The 24,064-nt window shown below is 38.9% G+C and overlaps 5 protein-coding genes across 6 annotated transcripts; 2 read left to right on the top strand and 3 right to left on the bottom strand.

Moving 5' to 3' along the window:
- Nucleotides 1–2,276: 2,276 nt before the first annotated feature.
- Nucleotides 2,277–13,120, top strand: Men (Malic enzyme). Of its 2 annotated transcripts, none has more exons than XM_068296388.1 (4): nucleotides 2,277–2,548; nucleotides 5,431–6,283; nucleotides 11,141–12,069; nucleotides 12,135–13,120. In XM_068296388.1, the coding sequence occupies exons 1-4, from the start codon at nucleotides 2,487–2,489 to the stop codon at nucleotides 12,808–12,810; spliced, it is 2,520 nt and encodes an 839-aa protein (XP_068152489.1). In that variant the 5' UTR covers nucleotides 2,277–2,486; the 3' UTR covers nucleotides 12,811–13,120. The 2 variants fall into 2 exon arrangements, with proteins under 2 accessions (XP_068152489.1, XP_068152488.1); XM_068296387.1 differs by lacking the exon at nucleotides 2,277–2,548 and adding an exon at nucleotides 4,515–4,645.
- A 430-nt stretch (nucleotides 13,121–13,550) lies between these two features.
- dind (diamond) lies at nucleotides 13,551–16,154 on the top strand. The gene is made up of 5 exons (XM_068296473.1): nucleotides 13,551–13,826; nucleotides 13,908–13,955; nucleotides 14,033–14,436; nucleotides 14,498–14,699; nucleotides 14,761–16,154. The coding sequence occupies exons 1-5, from the start codon at nucleotides 13,812–13,814 to the stop codon at nucleotides 15,874–15,876; spliced, it is 1,785 nt and encodes a 594-aa protein (XP_068152574.1). The 5' UTR covers nucleotides 13,551–13,811; the 3' UTR covers nucleotides 15,877–16,154.
- Nucleotides 16,155–16,309: 155 nt separating this feature from the next.
- On the bottom strand, nucleotides 16,310–18,932 carry LOC137582922 (leucine-rich alpha-2-glycoprotein). Its single transcript, XM_068297707.1, has 2 exons — nucleotides 18,772–18,932; nucleotides 16,310–18,113 (listed from the first exon to the last, which is right to left on the bottom strand). Exons 1-2 carry the CDS (start codon nucleotides 18,793–18,795, stop codon nucleotides 16,578–16,580), a joined length of 1,560 nt encoding a protein of 519 aa, XP_068153808.1. The 5' UTR covers nucleotides 18,796–18,932; the 3' UTR covers nucleotides 16,310–16,577.
- A 2,327-nt stretch (nucleotides 18,933–21,259) lies between these two features.
- On the bottom strand, nucleotides 21,260–22,162 carry LOC137582923 (mitochondrial import inner membrane translocase subunit Tim22). The gene is made up of 3 exons (XM_068297708.1): nucleotides 21,769–22,162; nucleotides 21,517–21,710; nucleotides 21,260–21,456 (listed from the first exon to the last, which is right to left on the bottom strand). Exons 1-3 carry the CDS (start codon nucleotides 22,004–22,006, stop codon nucleotides 21,301–21,303), a joined length of 588 nt encoding a protein of 195 aa, XP_068153809.1. The 5' UTR covers nucleotides 22,007–22,162; the 3' UTR covers nucleotides 21,260–21,300.
- Nucleotides 22,163–22,728: 566 nt separating this feature from the next.
- Nucleotides 22,729–23,872, bottom strand: Gos28 (golgi SNAP receptor complex member Gos28). Its single transcript, XM_068297555.1, has 4 exons — nucleotides 23,766–23,872; nucleotides 23,505–23,680; nucleotides 23,035–23,426; nucleotides 22,729–22,973 (listed from the first exon to the last, which is right to left on the bottom strand). The coding sequence occupies exons 1-4, from the start codon at nucleotides 23,785–23,787 to the stop codon at nucleotides 22,871–22,873; spliced, it is 693 nt and encodes a 230-aa protein (XP_068153656.1). The 5' UTR covers nucleotides 23,788–23,872; the 3' UTR covers nucleotides 22,729–22,870.
- Between the last annotated feature and the right edge of the window lie 192 nt (nucleotides 23,873–24,064).

Here is a 24,064-nt window from a genome sequence, read left to right as displayed (position 1 = left end):
TAAAATTGTTGGCTATTTGAACGTTTTTTTGTGCAACCCGAAGCCAAAGCATTGAAAAATAAAACGTGGCAAGTGAAGCTAAGCCAAATACACGCCCCACACACCACCAGGCACACACACTCACCCACAAACACACACTGTCCGAGAGAGCTTTGAAAAGGGTGCAAAGAGTTCAGCGAAAAACAGAGGAAAATCAAGCGCTTGGCTGGAATTTCATACTGTTGGCATGTCCACTATTCCCCTGTGTGTACGAGTCTAAGAGTGGGTCTATGTATGTGTGTGTGTGTGTTATCCTTTGACAAGCAGCATAAATGTGCAGCATGGCCTGTGCTTCTTCGTCTGGCCTCTGTGTCCCTATCCCTGTCCACATCGATGTGTTGGCCATTTTATTATATTTGCTCGCAGACATTTTTGCTCTAATACGAAAATGGGATTTTAGGATATAAAAATTATGATAGATTACCGTTGCACTCCCTCACATACTCACACAGACAGACTCACTAGCACCCACCCACCAACCAAACACACACACACACACTCACACATGCAATTGACGTTACTCGACTTTGTTTGGCATCCTTGGCACTGGCACGACTCGTAACGTCCTACAATCGTGCCATCCTAGTGTCCGTCCGACTATCCGCATCATTGTGAAAATTGCGCCCAGCTTAACTGAAGAAAATCATTTGATGATAAAAGTGGCCCCTCAATTGCTTTGTTGCTTGTTGCACGTTGCTCGTTGCTTCTTGTGCTGCTGCTGCTGGCTCATGCAATGGGTTTTCTTTTTTATTAAATTTAAGCCTGAACCAACGAAAGGATAAGAAGGATATGAGAAAGATTGTTATTACACAGCTGACACACCAGCTGACATCAATCAAAATAATAGTAATTCATTATTATTATATCATTCTCAGTCCAAAAAGTAATCACACCACCTTATGAAATTCACAAAGATCGAAGTACTGACATTGGGATAAGAATTTCATACTATCTTGATCTTTGCCAGTTCGAAAGTATTAAACCATATATCAAAAGTGGGTGCTTGGCCACTTAAACGGCCAAAGCGTGAACCTGCGAATGTTTAACAGAGCTTCAACAGAGCTCTGTTAATAAGCTGTAAGCTTCTGTTAATATGAAAAGCCCTTGAAGCGTTTTAAAGCTTTAACAAGCTTTGCAATTAAAGTTTTGGCCGTTATAACTTTGAAAATATTGGCCAAGAGAAGTCAAGATCGAAAGGTTTAAAAACTAACTATAAATGGGCTACAAAGTGAATGCTGAATACAATCGTAATAGTTAGAAGAATTAAACTAAGTATACGACCAGTTAAAAGGTTAATATACTCCAAACATATAAATCTGTTTACAATGTATAGAAAAGACTTAATCTTATGTTTAATAAATAATGAATTGAGTTCACTTAATTTGGTTTTGCAATCCCAATGCTTAATTTTAGTTAAATTGCAAAATCGAAACTGTTTTAGAGTTGCTTTATACGGCTAATACCGGTCAATGACGTTTTATTTGGAAAGATAACTAACTCACACTCACACCATTTGCCAGCACCTGCAGTTACATTTGACCTTGTGGGCACAGAAACCAAAATGACAATAATTTTGTCACAGTTTTGCAAAATAAAAACAATGAAAACCAACATTACGAATATGATATACCCTTACATGGAGTAGAACATGTAGGAAAAAGAGCTTTCTGATAACTGTAGAGCATGACGATAAGGTCTAATTGATTAGCTAAATCGCTAATTGACTTATACTTCTTCAAGTCCAACTAAACATTAAGTTTGTCTCTTTTCGATCGTTTTGCCACTGGCTTTTCCTTGCATCGAAATGCAGCCAACTGCAACGCGATGGTCAGTCAGATAGTCAGTCAGTCAGACAGTGCGTTGAAAATTATTATTTTGTTTTAATTAGTTAGACAATGGCGAAATGACTCCATGCAGAGGTCACTGCGATTAGCCAACTGCCCAGCTTTGTGAGCGTCCAATTAAACAGCTGTCTGGCTTCAAAGGTGACTCACAATCAAAGCCACGACTTCCACTTCTCCCCACTTCTCCCCACTTCCCCAGCCCCCTCCTTGGTAAATCGACTGAGAAGTGTCGCGTGCTGCTTGGCTTGCCAGAGGCCATCCCACTCACTCACATACACCGTACTTCTCCTTTGGCCACCCGATGACTGCGAGAGCACCGACGACGACTTCAAACAAGTGGGCAAAGCAAAGCCGCATTTTTCTAACTATCGTTCAGTTTCATTCGGATAAGAGTAGATAAAACACTTGCCCACTAACCCGCAGGCGGGAATGAGTCTTATTAACCAATTGTTATTAATTATTAAGAAGAGAAATCCTTAAAACTCGTTGTTTTTTATTAATCCTCAAGTGCATGTGTTCCCCAAAGTTCAAGTGGTTTTTTATTTTCGTAATTATTTAAAGAAAAGTTTTTTGAACAAAGTTCAGTAAAAGCAAACTCTGAAAATGGGTAATTCCAGTTCCATTTGTGCCGATCGCAATGCCATAGGCAATTTTGATGAAAATGGGTAAGAAGGAGAAGAGAACTAAAAGAATCATTACGAATAAAGTGACCAAGTCAAACGGGAGGATCACAGCACAAAATTTATGAAAAGAATAGAATAAGTCAAAGATTTATTAAAAATTTAAAGTCTTTAACTAAAGTTTTCAAATCAACTTTTGATCAATAAACAACAATTAATAAAAGAAAGATATTACATAGATGAAAGTGGGGTTAATATTTCTCCTATTTGACTTTTTTCTGATTTCTTTTAACAATAATAAAAATTATATATTGCAAATAAAATATTTGAAAAGAAAATTGGTTCAAATAAACATTATTTTGTAAAACCTAAATAAAAATCTAATAAGATTAAAAAACCTTCTAATGATTTCTATATATGTCCTGATTCTATAACAAGTTTTGGAAAGATCTTAACGAAATATAAATATAAACAAAATCTCTAAATACTCAAAAAGTTCTTTTAATACTGTTTAATATTTACAATAAATTGTGATCCAAACGTTGTTTATTGATACGAATCCTTAGAGAGATTGCTTTGATTGGAATTAGACTTATAGATCCTGCACTCGATTACAAGTGTCCATTGTGTCTGTCTATCACTAGAGTTTGGTGCTATTCATTAGCAGCACATTCGATTTGTTTGAAATCTTTATTAATTAACAATCACTCTTCCCAGGACATACCTTTTGCCTCCCTCACATCCTTGCAAAGTTCACTAACTCCACCAACTGGCTGTTAGGTTGCCGTATATTTACACATTTAGACTTGTAATTAGCATTTAACGATGCGATTTAATTCCGATTTATAGCCACTAATATAAAAGGCACATGGTGCCATCTATAATTTAGTTTGACAGTGAAAGGCGGATGGGCGTGGCATTGAATCCATATTGTATTACTTTGCCATACACCAAATGGCTAACAACAAAATATTTATTAACCAATAGTCAGTTAACTTATAGCCCCCCTGGACTTGGTCATGAAATCCTCGCACAAAAAACAAAACAAAAAAAAAACTCAATTAATATTTATGAAGGTTACCGCAACATGTGTGTGTGTACCATATAATATTTTGTTACTTTCAATTTCAATGTAATAATCGGTCAAAACATGCCATAAAATTAGACAGACTGATATTAATTCGGACGTGTAATTAGTTTAAGTATGTACAAGCTCAAGGTAAACAGGTTTTTGAAGATTTCATTCAAAATAATCATCGAAGAAATATTGTGGGAAAACTTGGCTAGAGATAAGAATTTCTTAAACCAGCAGAGGAGGGACTTATGGGCCCTGAGATGGGCCTTTTGTTCAGGGCTTTTAATATAGCTCTATGGGATTAATTGTTGGTCTAGTTAAACTTCAAGACTCTGAAGACCCAATATTAATTTTGTAATTAAAATATTTTGTTTTTGCTTAATTGCTCTAATTTTCTTTCAACCTTTTCGAATATATGTAAGCGATCCGTCAGTAAACGTCGTTTGATGTTAATATTTAAACTTCTTAACTGACAAATTGGATAAGAACATACATAAGTTAAATAAACTTATCAAGTCCAATTAGTTTTAGGTTCTGGTTCTTATTTTTATCCCCATTTGAAGGGCCGACGCCTCTGCAGTCATAATGAAATAATTGTCTAATAGTTTTCACGCAGAGACGAAATGTTTTTTATGCCCTGATTGATTGCCATAGAAAGGCAAATGGCTGGTATTAAAAGTGCTAATAGAACATTACCCATGTATACATATGGATGTATGTGGAGGAGCCCTTATCAGCTCAATGTATGTACGTAGTCAGCTGCTTTCCATCACCCCCCACCACCAGCCACTATCAACTCGATTCCTTGCAGTGCCATTCTAATCAGTGGAAAGCAAACATAAACAACAACGAAAAATTGCAAAGTGTAAAGTGTAAGAGGAGAATCAGAAATCATAGTGAAACCCCAACAGCAAATCAGCCGCTGGTCTCAGTTCGATTCCAGTACTGTAGCCTGACAGTCAAAAATCCAAAGAAGAGAGAAGACAGTCCAAAGAGTCCATCATGAGTTTGTCTCTGTGTGCCGGTCTGCAACGTTATTCGAAAACCTTTGGACGGCTCAAGCTGTTGTGAGTTGCGTATTTTTGTGATTTTTTTCCCTGATATTGATTAGACACAGGCAAAACAAGTGGGCGTGACATTAAGCTTATCAATGGCAAGGCACTTTGCCTTGACTTATCAAAGCGCTACTCAAGCATCACCTGTTCCGCTTATGCCAGTTTAGCTGACAGACAGAAGATGGTGATGATGTTGATAATGGTGATAAAAGTCCAACAAAGTGAACAGAAAATGAAAAATTCTCACAGAATAATGAATATATGGGCATTTGTAAACGTGTTGGCTCTTCGTGTTTGTAATTGAATTACAAAGGGAATACCCGCATGGCAGGGGCGGAAGAAGCCATTTGAAGGGCCCTCAATTTACAATGAAAAGGATTATGAAATAGAAATGTAATTCAATTAAAAAGTACTAACTAAGGGATTAGAACAAAGACAGAAATCATATACATAAGCATAAGATAAATTCGATACATAGAGACACTATCATTGTTAGCTTGGTGTTTACTGTCTAATTAGGATGGCCTACACAACATTCCTCTGGGCTCAAAATTGATAACGAATTCCAAAAGGATTGCTTGATTTTTGCACTTTTACTGTCCCGCATATAGTGGGGATCCGTACCTGTAAGCATAGCTCAATAATCAATACTCAGCCAGCAATTACAATGTCTCTTACACTCACTGTAAAACCTCTCTCTCGCTCCCTTTCTCATCTTCTTTCCTCATCCCTTCCTCGCTCTCTCTTTCTCGCTATGTGTCATTCACTCTCTCTCTCTCTCTTTTTCCCCCAAACAGCACACCGATTTACCCAACAGCAAATAATTCCCAAAACCCTTCCAATGGCCAAGTAACGCCATATCATCAGCTTCAGCACGGCTACTATAAGACCACAATTCCCGTTGGCAGTGGGAGAGCCACCAACAACACAACCACCACAAGCACCACTACCACCACCGCCAACGCCGCCAGCAGCTGTTGTCATTGTCGAACAGCTGATATTGGCTCACGCGCACCTCAATCGCAGCTAGTGAGTAACAACAACAACGACAATGAGGCACTCAAGCTCTCTCACACACACACCATCAACGATTGTGAGTGTAATTGTGGCAGCGCTGAGACATCATCGGCATCGGCAGCGATGTCGGCGCAAAAATGGCGCAGTAGTCGTGTGTATAAAAATCATACGACTACAACGACAACAACACTCGAATACGAACTTTCCAATTTTGCAAAACTAACAACACAAATCAGTACGCATAGCGACGTCGGCAAGGCAACACCATCAACAGCTGACAACAATTCCAGGCAGCAAGAAGAAATTCTAATACCACCACCACCAGCCACATCATTCACACCACCACAGCCGGCAGGACCCTTTCTATCCTCGTCTTATCATTGGCAGCAATTGCAACAGTCTCTGCACGCTCTACATCAGCAACAAATTAACAGCAACAACTTGCAACAACAACGTTCTTTTAGTAGCAACAGCAGCAGCAACAGCAACAAGGAAAACGAAAACATGAGCCGAGCCGTCAGCATTGAACAATATGCCCCAAGAGATCGTGTTGGCTTATGGGGCACCGGTGACAATGAAGTCGTTGGCAACATCTCTGGATTCGATCGCCTCCACGACAAACGCTATTCAAAGGTAAGTCTCTCAAAAAGACAAAAACTTGGACACACACACACAGACACACTCACACATTCGTACATACATATGTATGTATATGTGTGAATTCAAAGTGGAAAAGTACCAAGACGAAATTTTTGCCAAAAGGGTGGGTTTTTTGTTTCTATTATTGTTGTTGCCCTATGCCCCAGGCCTCAATGGGCTTTCATTTGAAGAGAAGAAGAAGGCAAATGTAGATTCTATATTTAATCCTAGTTCATTGCAAAAACAAGGCAAACCAATCATCTAATGGATAGATTAAGATAAAGATGATTTTTATTCAAGTAATTTTATTGACCCAGAATATCCACAAGTCATAGTATTCGTGGCCCTTCTTACTAAACTCTGCCAAGAAAAATAAACTCTTGTGTTGGCTATTTATAAAAAATCATAAAACAGAATACCAAACTATTGAAAGACCAAAAAAAAATGTCAGCTAAACACTTTTTTTTTTAAGAATTTTTTGTCATTTCTCATTTTTTGGTTTTTTGGCGTTGTGGGTGACCTTTAGATGACATAGAGAAAGAGACAAGAGGGTAGTGGCTACCGAACCGAGTTGTTGGAGGCAAACACGCGCCACACTGGAAGACCAAAGCTCATGTTTGTTGGCATTTTTATTTTAGTAATTTATTTTTATGGTTGATGTCAGAACAACATTCTCTGTCCACAGAAAATCGATAGCAAACTGGCAATAATTTGACCAATTAAGTTTATTTCGTTTAAAGGGAAAAGTCTAGTATTGGGTGTGTGAACAGTTGTTTTCTGATTTTTCAATTTTATGAAAACAAATGCATTTTCAAGATCAATGCCAATTTTCAGAGGCACAAATTTTGTTCTCTGAGAGTTGAATTTTCCATTGAATTAGCCAGAATGAGAGAGAGAGAGAGAGAAAGAGCAGAGCAGAGTAGAGCGGAAATGAAAATTTGAATGAAAAGATATAAAGTCTGATGGGAGAGTGGGTGGGAGAGAGAGGAGTGGTAGAGGGAGACTGAGAGAGCTTGCGCATGTGGGTTGTAAGTGGTTTGGGGTGGGCTATTCCAAATAATAATATTTAATTTGCTGTTCCTCTTGAAGTTATTACTTTTTTTTCACTTATCAAGATATTATATGTATTGTGGTACCCGGCCCCTAAAAACCACATTTAATCATGTTGCCTCTTATCATATTGAATAAAAGACTACGTATATAAGTATTTTGCACGCAGTCCAACACCCTCTGAGTGTGTCTCGAACAGCTGATGTTTACATTTTCTTATTTCCAATGGAAAGTTTTATAATTCTTCCTTATCGGCGCCTTGAAAAACATGGAACCAACAAATGTCACACTGGACGTAACCGCATTTAGTCTACAAAGAACCAAAAACTGACCTACATTCAGAAATAAATAGAAATTCTTTGATTTAACAAAAAAGAAAAAAAGCGAAACCAAATGGTGATAACTTATATTGTCTGTATCAGCGAAATATATGTACATACATATATATAGGTTATAGCCTGCGGTTGTCTAGCTCTAGTATCTATCAAATTGTTTTGTTTAACATTTTGTTCACTCTGATTATACACTTGCAGAAGAAAGATATATTAGTTTTAGTCGGCTGTTTGTAACTAAACAGAGTCTCAATAGGCCTAAAGTCAAAGGTTTACTTTGAAATGTTTGCAGTAAAGTTGAAAAGTCCAGGTATCAATCTTCTCTAGACAGTATTTCTCTCTAACTGAAGAATTTATCCATGAAATACATATATTTGAAAGGGTATACAAACTTCCCTATGATTAGAATCATCAATATCTTCCTCTTTTTTCAAAATTTATAGCCTCACGGAAAACACAGCGAAATTGTTGTAAATTATTTAAGCGGTCAATGTGCTGAAAGACTTGAATTTGTTTAAAACCAAACACATACCAAAGTAAATAGAGATAGAATAGAGATAGAGATAGAGATAGAATAGAGAATCAGGATATGATTTCAAGTATCTGTCAGGGTATATCAACTTCGAGGTAATATAATGAACTTCCGACTTTTGTGTCTTTATCTTGCCACAGACTACTAGAATTTATCTGTCCTGTTGTTCCACTTTTGCTGTCATTTGCATCAACGTCTAATGAGCCTTTTCATCTCTTACTTTGTCATCTTTTTTGTTTTCTGTTAAGGGAAACAATTTGGTTGATATGCCATTCAGTTCAAAATCGTTTTGTCTGTGTCGGTAGAAAACGCTTTCGTCATTACGGATGATGATGATGATGATGATGAATATGCCTGGGAGATAGACTGATTATCAACTTGTCGAACGAGACTAGCTCCAGACAGTCGCCGATCATCAGCTGAGCCAAGCCAAATCGTGTTTTGATTTCAATTTTGCTTTCTGTTGCCTTTTCGCAGCTAATTTTTGTTTCTTTCTTTGCGTTGTTTTCATTTTATTTTTTTGGGTTTTTGCAATTCCAAACGAAATTATACGTATGCGTAATCCCCAGACGGTTCGATTTATTACGTATACACACACACACACACACACAAACACAGAGTTTGGCAATGTTTTTATTTTTTGCCAGCGGTGTCCCCGGGCTCTTGGAAATACTTGTTGCTAGGCGTTTTGAAAGAAATGTTTTCATGCTTATCGTCCATTCAACGATTAAGTACGACGTTACGTAGTGAACGTCTTTTTGTTTTTCAATGTCAACGGTGTCGTTTTCTCACATATTATATTTCACCAGTACGGACTGGTCCTCCTCATGACGTAGACACAAGTCATTGTTGTTTTTTTGTATATCAGTTATATCAGTTAACAGGTAATAAGTGTTTATGGGGCTCGGTTCTGTTGGGTTTGTTGTTTTGTTGGAGGGTTCGCTCACTTCCCGCACGCACATAACGCATGTGTGTTTGCCCCTTTTCCAAGTACATTGATTAAATTAATTTAAATGTCATGCTAGTCGCTGATAGACACTCATTCTACCCCACCCCCAGGGACTTCTGTTTAAATCAGTGGCATGAGTGGCGCTGAAGTAGTCGAGAAAAATCCTTAGTTGACAGTCGAAAACTTCTGACAAATAACCAATGACTTAATATCTTAAACTATGTACCATTAAAACTCATCATGAATTGGCATTAAAACTAACAACACAAGTCACAATGACTATAAACTTTGTTCTGGTTTATCCAAATGTATGGGAATTTTGTGTAATTCCAAGATAAATTCATTTCGAATTTCGTCATGTTAATAAAACGCCCACACATTTTAGTAAAAACAAGTGTTTAAAGAGCATATTACATTTTTAGTTTTAACCGAGATTTAACAGATTTAAATTACTTTAATTTGCTGTTAATCTATTTGACCTCTTTTTATTTAATTTGAGTCGAATATGTATAATTAGATAATTGAGAAACTAACTTTGTGTTAGTTAGAAACTAATCAAAAATCCATTTTAAATGTCAAAAAACAATCACGATAGCTTCATATATTATTCTTCTACTCTTTTCTTAGCATTATCTGAAATCAAAAATTGATTATTTTTAGAAGTCCTTCTTCATGCATGACGTTGGAAACACGATAATAATGTTTTGATTCATCGAATTACAAGTCCAGAGTGACGCAGTTCGTCAAACAAATATCTCATAGCCTTTAAAATAGGCTATTCGCCTTGAGAGAATGTTTTTTTGGCATTGGTTGACTAACTTTTTCGAATATAGAGTTAATCGCATTATAGTTAATGTATTTCTATATAACAATCTTTTTTTTATGAATTTGATATAGGTTCTAAATATTTCTCAATAGTTCAATCAATTTTATGAACATTATTTAACTTTTATAGGTTTTTGATTACTATTTTCAGTTAGGCACAATAAAAGTTTAAGGGTTCCGATTATAGATCTAATCTAATTCTGCCAGTCTCTCTATATAATGGAAGTTTATATGCCTTTTTGATCTTTTTACTATTTGGACCATAAATAATTTTTAATAATTTTATTCTTATTTATTTTTCATTATTTAATTATTTTTTATACTGTTTTCCGTTACGAATATTAAGAATGATGATGAGTAGAAAATTAAATGGTTAAGGGTAAAAATCATTATTTTCGGACAATTTCCTTCCCTTTTTTTTTAATTTGGAAAAAGTATCTATGTATCTTTGTATCTTTTTCGTATCATAAGTAAGTCTGTGAGATTATGTGCCTTTTTCACCTGGTGTTGATGTAGTATTGCGATATAAAAACATTTTTATTATTTTCGTGCATTTAATTTGAGGAAGCTAAATTTTAGTTTTTTACTTTTGTCAGGTCACGACTTTTGGTATCATCATTGTAATTTACTTGAAATAATCATGACTAATTGTGTCCTAATGTGCATTTTAGCAGGTTCATTCATAATGGATTCCATAAATGTGGCATAACACATCGTAGGAAATTGCGCCAGGTGCACGTATGTCTTTGCCACAAACTTAGTCATTGGGGATTAAGGAAGAAGGGGGGGAGGTCGAGGCAATTGGCTACGCCCGCAATATGAAAAAAAAAACTGTTACAAACACTTTCAAAACCAACAGAGATCATGGGTGGGAAACGAGGCCATACCCAGGGGCTGGTTGAGTCATATCAGTTGAGCTTTCAAAATGCGTGTACATGGATTTGAATACCGGTTTCCATATGGAGAGAGTGCGTTTCGGAATTCGACTTTGAACTTGAAACACGACGGAGCACTGCAAGGTCAGGTGGTGTAGATGTCAAGGGAGGCAGATTTCATCTCAGTTGGCGCGTGTCCACGACGATAAGCAACGACAAACTTTTCCATACGATCATTATAATGATTTTCCATTAACCTCTATGTCTCTTCTCTTTCTTATCTCTTAGGGTCTGGGATTCACTCACGAAGAGCGTCAGCAGCTGGGCATCCATGGCCTGCTGCCATTTGCAGTGCGTAGTGAGGAGGAGCAAATTGGCCACTGCCGCACACTCCTTGATCGTCTGGATAATGATCTGGATAAGTACATGTACTTGATTGGTCTTTCGGAGCGCAATGAGCGTCTTTTCTACAAGGTGCTTAGCTCAGACATTGCCCACATGATGCCTCTGGTGTACACGCCCACTGTGGGCTTGGCCTGCCAAAAATATAGCCTTATCTATCAGCACAACAAGGGAATGTACATCTCGATCAAGGACAAGGGCCATGTGTACGATGTGATCAAGAACTGGCCAGAGGAGGATGTGCGTGCCATTGTGGTGACGGACGGCGAACGTATCCTGGGTCTCGGAGATCTCGGTGCCAATGGCATGGGCATCCCTGTCGGCAAGCTGTCGCTGTACACAGCTTTGGCTGGCATTAAGCCAAGCCAGTGTCTGCCCATCACCCTGGATGTTGGTACCAACACTCAGTCCATTCTGGATGATCCACTGTATGTGGGACTTCGTCAGAAGCGCCCCTCTGGCGAGCTTTACGATAGTTTTATTGAGGAGTTCATGCGTGCCTGTGTACGTCGCTTTGGCCAGAATGTGCTCATCCAGTTCGAGGACTTTGCCAATGCCAATGCATTCCGTTTGCTATCGAAATATCGCAACGATTATTGCACCTTCAATGATGATATTCAAGGCACTGCCTCGGTGGCCGTGGCTGGTCTCTTGGCCTCATTGAAGATCAAGAAGACCAATTTGAAGGATAATGTTCTCTTGTTCCTTGGTGCTGGTGAGGCCGCTTTGGGTATTGCCAATCTCTGTACTATGGCCATGAAGGCTGAGGGTCTCACAGATGAGGAGGCCAAATCCCGCATCTGGATGGTAGACAGGTAAGTGACGATTATTAAATAAAGAGGATGTAGTCAACTAATCCTAATTTTCCCGTTTTTGTTAGCCGTGGTGTTATTGTACGCGATCGTCCAAAGGGTGGTATTACCGAGCACAAGTTGCACTTTGCCCAGACTCACGAACCCATCGACACTCTAGAGGAGGCAGTTCGTCGCATTCGCCCCAATGTGCTTATCGGTGCTGCTGCCCAGGGTGGTGCCTTCACTCAGGAGATTCTCGAGCAAATGGCAGAAATTAATGAGACACCAATCATTTTTGCTTTATCAAACCCCACCAGCAAGGCCGAGTGCACCGCCGAGGAGGCCTACACCCACACCAAGGGCAGATGCATCTTTGCCTCCGGCTCACCATTTGCTCCCGTCACCTACAACAACCGCAAATTCTATCCTGGACAAGGCAACAACTCTTACATCTTTCCGGGTGTGGCTCTGGGTGTTCTCGCCGCTGGTATGTTGACCATTCCCGAGGAGGTGTTCCTGGTGGCCGCTGAGCGTCTGGCCGAGCTTGTCTCCAAAGAGGATTTGAACAAGGGCAGCCTGTACCCGCCACTATCATCCATTGTCAACTGCTCGATAGCCATTGCCGAGAAGATTGTCGACTATGCCTACAAGAACAAATTGGCTACCGTGCGCCCTGAGCCCGTTAACAAAGTGGCCTACATCAAGGCCCAGATGTACGATCTGGATTACCCACGTGCCGTGCCTGCCACCTACCACCTGTAAATGGACTGATTATCTTGTTGTCTTTGTCATCAGCAATGTATTTGCCATTCCATTTGCTTCGAAAAGCCGCAGGAATACAACAACGGATTACCCACACACATACACACACCCACGATGGTAATGCAGCCGGCATGAGCAGTACTTTTACTCATGTTATTTATTTTATAATGTCGCACATTTCTTTCTTAGCTTATAGTCAAATTGTATCACACCACCACCTCAATCCACATCTATGTATCCTCCTTCACACCTTCGTTCTGTTTGTGATCTAATAATCTAAATGAAATATACATACATAGCAAACTCTTTACTTAATATTTCACATCAACTTTACCAAAAGGCAAACAATTTTTATGATTTTTATTAAATATATAAACATATGTAAATGGGATGTTATATGCTATTAATATGTGAACACAAAATATATTAAGTATCTACAGCTACAAAATATAAATATTAAAATATAAAACCAAAGTATTTAACTTATATTGGATGGTGAGAAAGGTGGGAGGAGTGAAGATTAAATTGAAACTGCTAAACTATCACTATTTCTGTTAAAGCAGTATGAAATAATGTGAAGAAGCCAACAAGAAAGTGTAATAATTGAATTTACCGCTGGATTCCTAAAATCTTCTGGCAACCCTTAATTCATACGAATTATATGATATGGCAGCACTTGCTAAAATAGTGATGAGCCATGTGAAGTAGTCAAAAAAACCTGCTAAATCAACAAAAGATCCGAATCTGTATGCAAAAGCTAATTTAAATCTCTTTTTGGTCAATTGCTTATTTAAAGTGGATTAAACTATTGAATTTTATTAACAAACACCTGAGAGTTTGCATAATGTGCCAAATAATCTAGAAATGGACGAAAAATAGCATATTTGACGGGAAAGAAGCTTAAATATCATCACTGTTCGTTGGGCAAGAGTGGTAAAGTGTGTGTGTTGGTCTTTTTATTAACAAAGCCGAAAGCATTTCACCTGCCCACAATAAAAAATATGGAAAAGCTCAAGGTAGGTTCATAGTTCAACTTACTAAAATATGAGGTATCAGATAATATTGATTATAACGCGATTCTTCTTGCACCCACACAGCGACGGTTTAAGCAGCGCCAATTAATGGACGAGCTAAAGCAGCGACAGGTAAGTTATAAATAAACGGCAATTAAATGCATGAACTAACATTTGTATGTGAATGTGGTGTCTCGTTGTGTCTGCAGGTCATAACGGATAACCTACTGCAGAAGATACTCTACTCCAAACGCCTGCTAGTGGATCATGTGGAGGCCCTTGAATTGTGTATGCAACAACTGAATGAAACTTGTCCCTCTCCTCACCGGCAACTGCTGACCACGCGGAATGCCTGTCTACTCGTGGGCTGCTCTGTGTTGGAGCATTTTATTACGCCAAGGAGTATGCGGCTCTTGTTGTTGCCTTCGGCCCTGATTACCGGCACTTTTGGCGCTCTGTATGCTGTTAAGAGTGTTTTCGTGTGCCGAAACAAGATAGTGGAGCGAAAGTTGGAGCAGCTGGTGCAGACCATTGATGAGTTTGGCAACTGCATAAGACGCAATATGACTTACTTTCAAGAGATTATCATCATGAAACAAGCGGAACTTATTGAGTAGGCAGATGAATCATTGGCTATATTTATGGAAACTAATTTTTATTTATATATTTCAAAGATCCCGTCAAATTGAACGTGCCTGGGATTGCATAACAGCAGCCAAAGAGGTGACCGAAATATTGTATGATGCTACGCGTAAACTGGAGACGGATTATCCCCTGCCAACCAAATACGGTCCATACTATGCCCCCATGGAGGAGTTGCGAGACTGCGACTACTTTAAAACAAACGTAACGGACTACAGTCCAAAGCACATCAAGGTTTTTAGAGATACATCAATCCATAATTCAATTAACTAATAAAATGTCGTTTCTTCTGCAGGATTTCCACAACATTTTTGCCTATGTGCAATCGCAGTACCTTCTACGACTGGCATTAACCATCACAACAAGGCCGTCGATTTCCCAGCTCAGTGACGAGTTGGTGAAAATCGATTGCCTGGTGCGTCAGTTAGTCCAAGAGGAGGAGCAACACTTTAGAAATCTAGCGACAGCAATGCAAAACAAGAAGCAACTGGAACTAGCCGAATTGCATGCCAATAAAACGGAGCAACAGCGAAGTGGTCCCATTGCTGTACTGCAGCACTCCTCCTTGAAATTGAGTGCCTGCATGGTGGCCGTGGCCGGCGAGTGTCAGGCCCTAGATGTGACTCTTCAACAATTGACCGCAGCGGAGGCAGCCAACAAGAACAATGCCAGCCAATTGGCGGCAGTGGCCAACAATATGCACGGCATTGAGAACGCTTTGGCCGTTTGCTGTGATGACTTCCAACGTCTAATGCTGGTTTACAACAAGTTTCTAAACAGCAAGCTCGATTTGGATAATACGTCAGCGTCTCCTGTCGCGTCAGCCCAAGATAAGGAATTCCCCGAGAGTATTCTGCGCGTGGAGTTCTCACAGAATGCCAGTGAACCGCAGGAGAAGGATGACTTCTACGCCTATATGTATGATGAGCATGAGGCACAAGAATTCGACGCTGACCAACAACAGGCACCGTTTCCCACACCCGAAAAGCAGTTACTCAACTTTGAGAAACGCATTACCAAGGGCAAGTTTAAGCCTGTGTTGAAACAACTTAAGGATCGCATTGATCCCATACGACAGGTCATGCTGGAAAAGGAACGCGAAGTTCTGGCCTCCAAGGGCATCAATGTGGACGAGCTATTCGCTCAAACGGAGAAAGAACAAAAAGATAATCGTTTGACCGACCAACAAAGAAATTACGATGGATCTGTCTCTGGTTCCGGATCGGACTCAGCTGATGAATCACCTGCGTTCAAGGAGCGCACCAAACAACTCAAGGAACGTGATAACTTTGCCGAAATGCGTCAATTTCTGGCACAAAAACAGAAACTTAATTTGTTTAACCTAAATGGAACGGAACCAATACGACCACCGGTTTCAATTGAAGAGGAGCTGCTGGAGAGCGAATGTTAGAACCATTTGCATTAGCCAAGTTTTTATCAACATTCACCAAATTTTTTTTATCTGTTAGAAATGTTTTATCTGCAACAACAAAAAATATCTATTTAAGATAAGCGCAACAAGAAGCGCTTCCTCTGATAATTTTGCCGTTCATTTTGTTCCTTTTATTTGCGTTTTTAAAGCTATTTTTAAATTATTGTTGTATAAAACAAATGGCTCGCAAATTAATAAACTTTCTTATGTAGATATATATAATAATTAAAAGCAAGACTTTTATAAACAAAACAAAATCGAAAGGAAAGCAATTTGGCTTTGAAATTATTAATGTAAAGAAGAAATTTAAAATCTATAAATGAGGGCAAAAAGAACTTATTATTTCAATTAATTAATTTCAAAACTTACTCTTTGAATTTCTAACAGTTCAATTATTCGACTTTGTCACAAGTTAGTATAAAATTGTTTATTTTAAGTATTGATTACATGCTAGTTAATCGGATCTTAAGTACAATACGAAACATTGGATGGCAAGTTCTAAACACTAAAAGTAAAGTGGGAACCATTCGGTAGGATCGCTCTCACATTTCAATTACATATACATATGTACAGGATAAGCACTCACATGCCTCTTTGCAGTGGGTGGAACAATTCGTGGACATCTTTGGCTCAAAAATTAATACACTGTATCACTCTGTCTCTCTCTTTTTACTGATGGCTCAAGCATTCGCCGCCCCGGTGACAGCAGCACTGGATGGATTTTGGAATTTGCTGGTAACCGAAGCTGGTTGGAGCTGTGAGAAGGCTGATAAGTTGCTGCCCCTAACACTGGTGTAGCGTATGGGCTGGACTCCATAGTCACTTCCCTTCAGGCGTCGCCTCACACAAACCACAATGAAGCCAATGATCAGACCGAGGACCACAACAACGCTGGCAATGATGGCAGTGAGGATTATATAGCGGCGACGCAGGAAACGTGGCGGTTCTTCATCGACTGCTCGATAGTTTTTTGGTATAATCAAATTGCAAATGAAATCGGCCGTCAAATTGGAGAGCTGTGCACCAGCCAGGATATAGGGTGTATCGCAGCGTGCCACATCCGAAGACTGTTGAATGTGTGGTCTATCGGCCAGGTCCAAAGCCTGGAATAGATCACAATTGCAAAACCAGGGATTACCAGCAATGGCGAAGCTGCGAAGTCGTGACCAAGTTACATTGCTGCTACTCGCATTCAGGGTGAGAGTGTTCAATGCATTCTGGGAGAGATCCAATTGGGTCAAATTGCGACTTTCCACCAAGTCATTGAGCTCTATACGCTCAAGTTTGGGATTATGAGAACAATCCAATTGCTCCAGAGCGGGTAATCTCAGAGATCCTCGATCTATGACGCGCAGAGAACGATTGTCACTAATATTGAGACGACGCAATGACTCCAATTTTGGGAAATTTTGTGAATTGAAAACGACAAAAGCATTATCCGCAAGATTCAATTGTATCAGCGATTTACCCAACAGCTGAATGCCACTTGGAACCTGAGCAAACATATTACCAGATACATCCAAGAAGCGCAAATTGCTGAGAGTTCCAAACAGTTCAGTAGGCAGCGTTGTCATCTCATTGTGGGATAAATCCAAGCGCTGCAAAGTGGTCACCGCAGCAATTGAGGCTGTGGTGGCCGCATCCAAGACATTGAGACGATTGTAGGCCAAAGCAAGCTTGGTCAGTTGTGGCGTGTGCTCGAATAGCTTACGATCCAAACGGGCAATGCGATTATGGCTGAGATCCAAATCTTTCAGAGCGATAGGCTCATATTTGGTAGCCTTGAAGGGACCACGAAACAGATCAGGTTTCAGTGCCTCGTCTGAAATCTCATTCCAGCTGAGATACAGACCCTGCACATTCGGCACATCCATGAAGAGTGGCGCCTGCAACTGTTGCATGCCACAGTGACGACACGACAAAGTCAATGTAGCATTTGTGGCAGGCAATTGCTGCAAGAGACGTATACGATTGCCCGAGTAGGAGGCCACTAACTCCACTCCCGTGGATTGGGTTCCAAACTCAGTGGGCCAACGTGCCAGAATATGTTCGAAATTCTTCATGGCACAGTTGAGAGTTTGATGAATACGATTGCTACTATCCTGGGTGCTGAGGCAGACGCATGTTTCGCAGATATTCGCCACAGGCTGGTATGGTATATCCTCATGCTGTGCATGGACCTGGAATCGAAGCAACAGCGCTATTCCACTGAGAAGCTGCAAAAGAAAAGCCAAGATTAGTGACTAATAACAGGCAAGCAGGAAGCATTTAGGAAAAAGATTTTAGCTACTTTGATTTGATTTTTCAAGGAATACCTTTAAGTCTCTGACGTCTAAGAGGAACGTATGAAAAACTACCCCAAATTCCTTGTTTATTACGAATTTATTGACCGATTTGCAAATGCGTATTTTATATAGGTCGATGACATTAATCGATTTTAAATTGGTTTACGACAGTTACGAAATTTGATTGAAAATTAAAAAATAAAAATAAACCTTTGTGCCAGGTAAAAAGATTAACGATGACTGTTTTGGTGAATAAACAACAATATGGATATGACTCAGAATATCAAAAATATTAAACGTTAAAAACACCTGGTGAGAATCTCATTTCTATAGTCTATGAAAACACTTGCTTTTAAATTAATGCATAGGACACCTTCAATAAAAATGTTTTCCCAAAAGTCTCTACATTTTGGTAAATAAGTATAATGAAAACTGATACTTTCATATATTATATTTCTTCCCCTCTTTAACTTCATATCTCTGACCCCGAAACATGGGGAACTAAAATGTACAAGATAAGATAATGAATTTGTCGCATACCTACACTTTTTTTTGTATTTTGTTTTTTAGTTATTTTAATTGTACTTACCAACAGCAAAAATGTGTGCTTCATTTCTAAAAATGTTGTTTATAATTTAAGATTTCTTTGAGGATTCCGTTTTGTCTGTTTTTATTTTGTTTTTAGCAATTTTTCACGAGCGAACCAAGAAAATGCAACAAACCGATCCGAAGAGCTTTTGGAAAATGGAACTGAATTAATGAATCAAACCGACAACTGACTACAAGAGCCCGTTCGTTGGCATTATATGTATTTGTTTTGATTAGATACGAGACGGAGAGATACTGATAGGCGATCACTGAGAGAGCGAAAGAGAGTCTGACCGAATCAAAAAACCCGTAGATTAGTTTTAGTAGTGGGCCTCGAAATACCCTTCACTAACTTCTTTTCTGTCAAAATGTCCTGATGTCCTATGCCCTTGTATGCCTATCTTATACCCAGCTGAACCAAGGCAATCGTAAACGTTCCCATAAATACTTCCTAATTTCCTGCGACTAATATTTATAAAAGATTTTGAATCCACTCTTCGCAAAATTGACGCAAATCAAAGTACTTAATAAATTATTATACAATAAACTTGATGCAGGAGTTCCCTAAAGTATGCTAAGAATATCAAAACAGCTGAACTCTGAGATAATTAAAAAAGAAATCCAATTGCGATGAAATTCGTTACCAAAAAAGTTTCTAATCAAGTAAGATCAAAAGATATTCCATAAGGTATCGGCTATAACTATACTTTTAACTTAATATGCCTTTTTCAATCTTCTTCGTTACTGGGTATACAAACAATGACTGCTCTCCGCTCTTGATTTCTGAGAACGTCGTACAATTTGTCTTTTTCTTTCTAAGTAAAAGTGAATTCCATTTGAGTCATTTACTATTCGGCGGCTGCTACTGGTTCTATCTCTTTACCCGCAAGGCCGTGGCGGCGGCAGCGTTGATGTTTCTTTAATACTTTGGAACCACACTGAGACACTCCGGTGACTAAGGTGCAGCTGCCTCGCGACAACAGCAACAACAACAACATCAAAAACACTATATTTATTCGTATAGAAATGAAGATTTTTGACTCCAGATAAGATAATAAATTGTGTCATGTCGCAAGGCAATTCGTTCTCATTTCCATTCACATTTCCAGTTGACTCAAATGGAATAAAACTACAAAAAGAGGGAAAGAGTCTCTTCCAATTAGAAACAGATGGCAATTACAAGACGGCAAGTGTCATTGGGTTTCATTGAACTTTCGAAGATCAAATTGAGCTGTTCGCCACATTGTATCGCAAAAATAAATAAAAACAAACAAGACACAAATGTTTGTGGCACTATGGAAATTGGTTGCATAAACACTGCGGCGAGACAAATGGCCCCAATCTCGGATAGCCAGCGAGACAGATAGACTGACAGACAGACCGAGTTACAGAAACACTGTACAAATATAAGTGTTTCGGTGAGTCATGGATCTTGCGTTTAGTACCCAGCACACTTAATGGAAGAGTATATGAAGATTTTCTAGATCTTGTTCTGCATTTAAGTAACTAAAGACCTTTCTCAATCTTGTACATAATCTCATTAGATTAGGCTAAGAGTGGAATGCAAGATCTCTTTACCCAGTTTACTTCTTGATTTTCTAGATTTAAAACAAATTGGTAGTGGGTAACACAAAGCCGTCTCGCTTGTTTAAGCCATAACATAGAGTACGTGCACTCACAACAACAAAACAAAAAATAAATACTTAGATATATATATTTTAAGATTGAATAGATAGTCTCTTTTACGATTTGAACTTTAACTCGATTTGGCATACATTTATGATGAGTATACGTGAGTAAACGTCTTTGGCGTATACGTGATAAATTGAAATTTCACTAGCCTTGTATGTTCGTTTTAACCAACTTCTTTTTTCCCTGTGTATTTCACTAATTTCTTAGATGATTTTTCATAAGAAAAGCACAAACAAAACACAAACAGTCGCGACTTGGTCTCGGTCTCGTCTCGGTTTTTGCCTTTTCAACTTGCAAATGAAACCCGTTTCCCGTGCTGCAACACTGTTTGCAGCTGCCACAAGCGATGCTCATCCTCAACAACCTCGTCTTAAATCAACGCGCATTGAAATTGAAACCAAAATAAGTGAGAGAACAATGCGAACTTTGCAAACGAACGTGTTACCTGCTTCTGCCTGTTGCTCAAAATGAACTGAAACTGGAAAATTGTTTGTAGCTGGATATCGATTCCCGTTCCCACAATGCTGGACACACACAGCCCTCGTCCGCCAAAAGAAACCGGTCGGTCGTTGGCCGAAATTGAAACCAAGACAGAGAGAGAGAGAGAGAGATGAGAGAATAAGAGACCTCAAACACACACAGAGCAGACTTAAATTAATGGAGGGCAGCTGGTTCTTCCAAATGCAACTTGCAACGGAAACGCCGATCGTGGCAAGATCGTTAAATATTTAAGTACATGTACCTACCTCTACTTCCTGCGTTGCGGGAACATTAAAGTGAATTAAAACCAAAATTCGTCATTAAAAAGAACAAACATTTATGCAATTAACAACTATGCCTATCTATGGTGCATATAATAATCAATAGCCGTGGAGAAAGCTGCAAAACCTAAGCCGCCGATGATGCCGGCCTTAATGCCAGCCCGGAGGCCAATCAAACCACCTGTTATGCCACCTGCATATGTGCCATTTCGCCAATCGGTGACTCCGCGTTTCTGTGGGAAAGATGGAAAGGCGTTATATTATTTAACTGGGTAATCTATCTTTTCACTTACGCTCTCTATGGTACACTCAACAATGGAGAACACGGCGCCAATTAATGCAAAATTCTTGGCATAAGAGTGCGTTGTGGCACGCATCTCACGGAAAACCTGACGAGCCGTTTGTTTCTTCTCATTGGCAAAAGGATCAGCCATATTAGGATTAACGGAGGCACTGAACAAGCCCAAAGCAGCTCCCAGGCCATATCCTACAATGAACGAATCATAAATGTATAACTTGAGATCGAAGCTTAGCTTTGTCCTCACCCATAACACAGGCCATTGCACATTTGAAGCCGCAACTTTCAACAGCCGTTTCTATCATTTTCTCTTCGTTTGTCTTTATCTTGACAGGACCATTGGTTTTGGGTATAACTATGTTTTCACGATATCTTTGAAAATTTCCCACAAATTGCAGGGCCATTTTATCAAGCTCTGCATTATCAAACATCCGGGGGGTAGTAACTTCTTTGGGTTGCTCCCCAGAATTGGGCAGCACGGACATCTTTAATGTTTATTAAATGCTGTTTCTTTTATACAGAAAATGTACAATTTAATTGAAATGGAAGTAAGCGTGTTTTTGAGTTACAAAAAAATAATTGTTCAGAAATTGTTATCAAATCGTTAAAACAGCTGTTATTTACGTAGGGCTGGATAAGCACAATTAGTGTTACCAGCTTATCTGAGCGTAAAAAAGCTAAATAAATATTTTTTAGCTTTTTTTCCTATAGAATTTTTAAAAAGTCAATTTTTTACATTAGTAAACTTTTTAAATTGTCATTTGAGAAAATAACCGATTGAATATTCTGGAGTGTAATTAATTCACAGATGTTATAAGAGCTCGTTTATTAATAAAATAATTAAATTGGTGGGTTCAATAATTAAAATTAAATAAATTTTGTAGTTTGACTATGGTATTTTTTTTAAGAAATCATAATCTGTGCACTATTTGTTATATTTGATTTAACGTTAAACTTGATAGCTAATTAACAACTAAAGTCTGATTGCCACTGCAATTCTAAAGTTCTTTACAATTTTATTCCCTCTCAGATTGATGTAGATTAGATTTCCCACTTGAAAAGCCATTACCCTAATTAACTAGATTTCCACTGCTTACTTTAAAAGTGCTGGTACTTATTGTATCAGATTATTTATCAACTAATTTGATTGAAGTTGTTGAATTTTTTGTGTGGAAATCGAGTTCAGTGCCCAATTATATCTGAATGGTTACCTAAATATTAAATTTTATTTCTATCACAAGTTAATTATACACAAATAGGGAAACGGAGAGAAATATACGGAAACTGCAGATATTAGAAGTTGAGTCAAGTTCATCTTTGGAGTGCCCTCTTTGGCGGAATCGGAAACGTTAGTTAAAAGCATAGAGCAGGAGCAAAATGACACAGAACCCTATAACGGCTCCCAAAATAAGGGAATCCCGGCGTTTTTTTATATTAATACGCTGAATAAGACTGCAAGAAACCAGAAATTAGTTACCACAACATTGCAGATTGAGATATCTTGCAGACTCACCTGGATATTAAAGGAAAACGATTCGATATGTCATTGAAGCGTGTCTGCATTCGCTTGAAGGCATGTCGCTGGGCATGCAGATTTTCTCGCGTCTCGATGGCAATGTTGATCTGATCGTTGATCATGTGGCTGGCACTGCCCAAGTGGCCGCTCTCCTTCATATACATTTCCCGACGACTTAGCCCCGAAATCGATGGGCTACCGGTACTGGTGGTGGCTAGGCCCGAACCTCGCAGCAGTTCCTCCCGCTCGATGCGCGTAGTGTGATTTGCGCAAATTTTATTGAACTCCTGTCGATAACCCTGCAGAATTTCCCTGTGACGTTGAAGTGTGTGCATGGCGGCTGCACCTGTTGCGGGCAGGTCAGACATGGACTCGTTTAGCGATGATAACTATACAAGAAAAGTAGCCAAAGTGAGTCACCCAAAGTAAAGAATCTGATTATAATTGGTTAATGAATTTCCTTCTACCTTTTCCAGCATTTGCTCAATCTCCTCCGACAGAGATTCGAAGACATGTTCTCCTAACAATGGTGATGTGTCAGCTGTTATGCTGTTGCTGCTAATGCCACCAGCTCCAATCTTGCTAAATGCCACAAGTTTTAGATCGATTTCATTTTCGAGTGTACGGGCCTGTTTTCGCAGCACTAATCAAAAATCCAAAATAAGAAGGGGTTGAAGAAGAGTTGTAACTAAATTGAAATGTCTAAATCAAGATATAAAACGAATTACCATCATAGCTAGAGCCTCCCATTTTATTTATTTGTTTCTAAGCCTTTGTGAGTCGTAAATTTAGTGTGACCGTTGTAAGCACACAATTTCATTGTAATCCGATTACCGATACTTACCGCCATATGACACTACTACATTTGTTATATTTTTCATATTTCAAGCAAACTCACATCACAAGCTCACAGCAACTTAAACATTCAATTAACTAAAGATCCACAATTATTAAAACTTAATAAACATAGTGGACTTTAACTTGATTTACTTTTAACTTCTCTAATTGAAGCTAATGGCGTGTTACT

The sequence above is a fragment of the Drosophila tropicalis genome, unplaced genomic scaffold (assembly GCF_018151085.1).
Source record: "Drosophila tropicalis isolate 14030-0801.00 unplaced genomic scaffold, ASM1815108v1 contig_859, whole genome shotgun sequence".
NCBI classification, from domain to species: Eukaryota; Metazoa; Arthropoda; class Insecta; order Diptera; family Drosophilidae; genus Drosophila; species Drosophila tropicalis.
The sequence above is the reverse complement of the archived record's forward strand: the minus strand, read 5'-3'. Positions and strand labels throughout refer to the sequence as shown.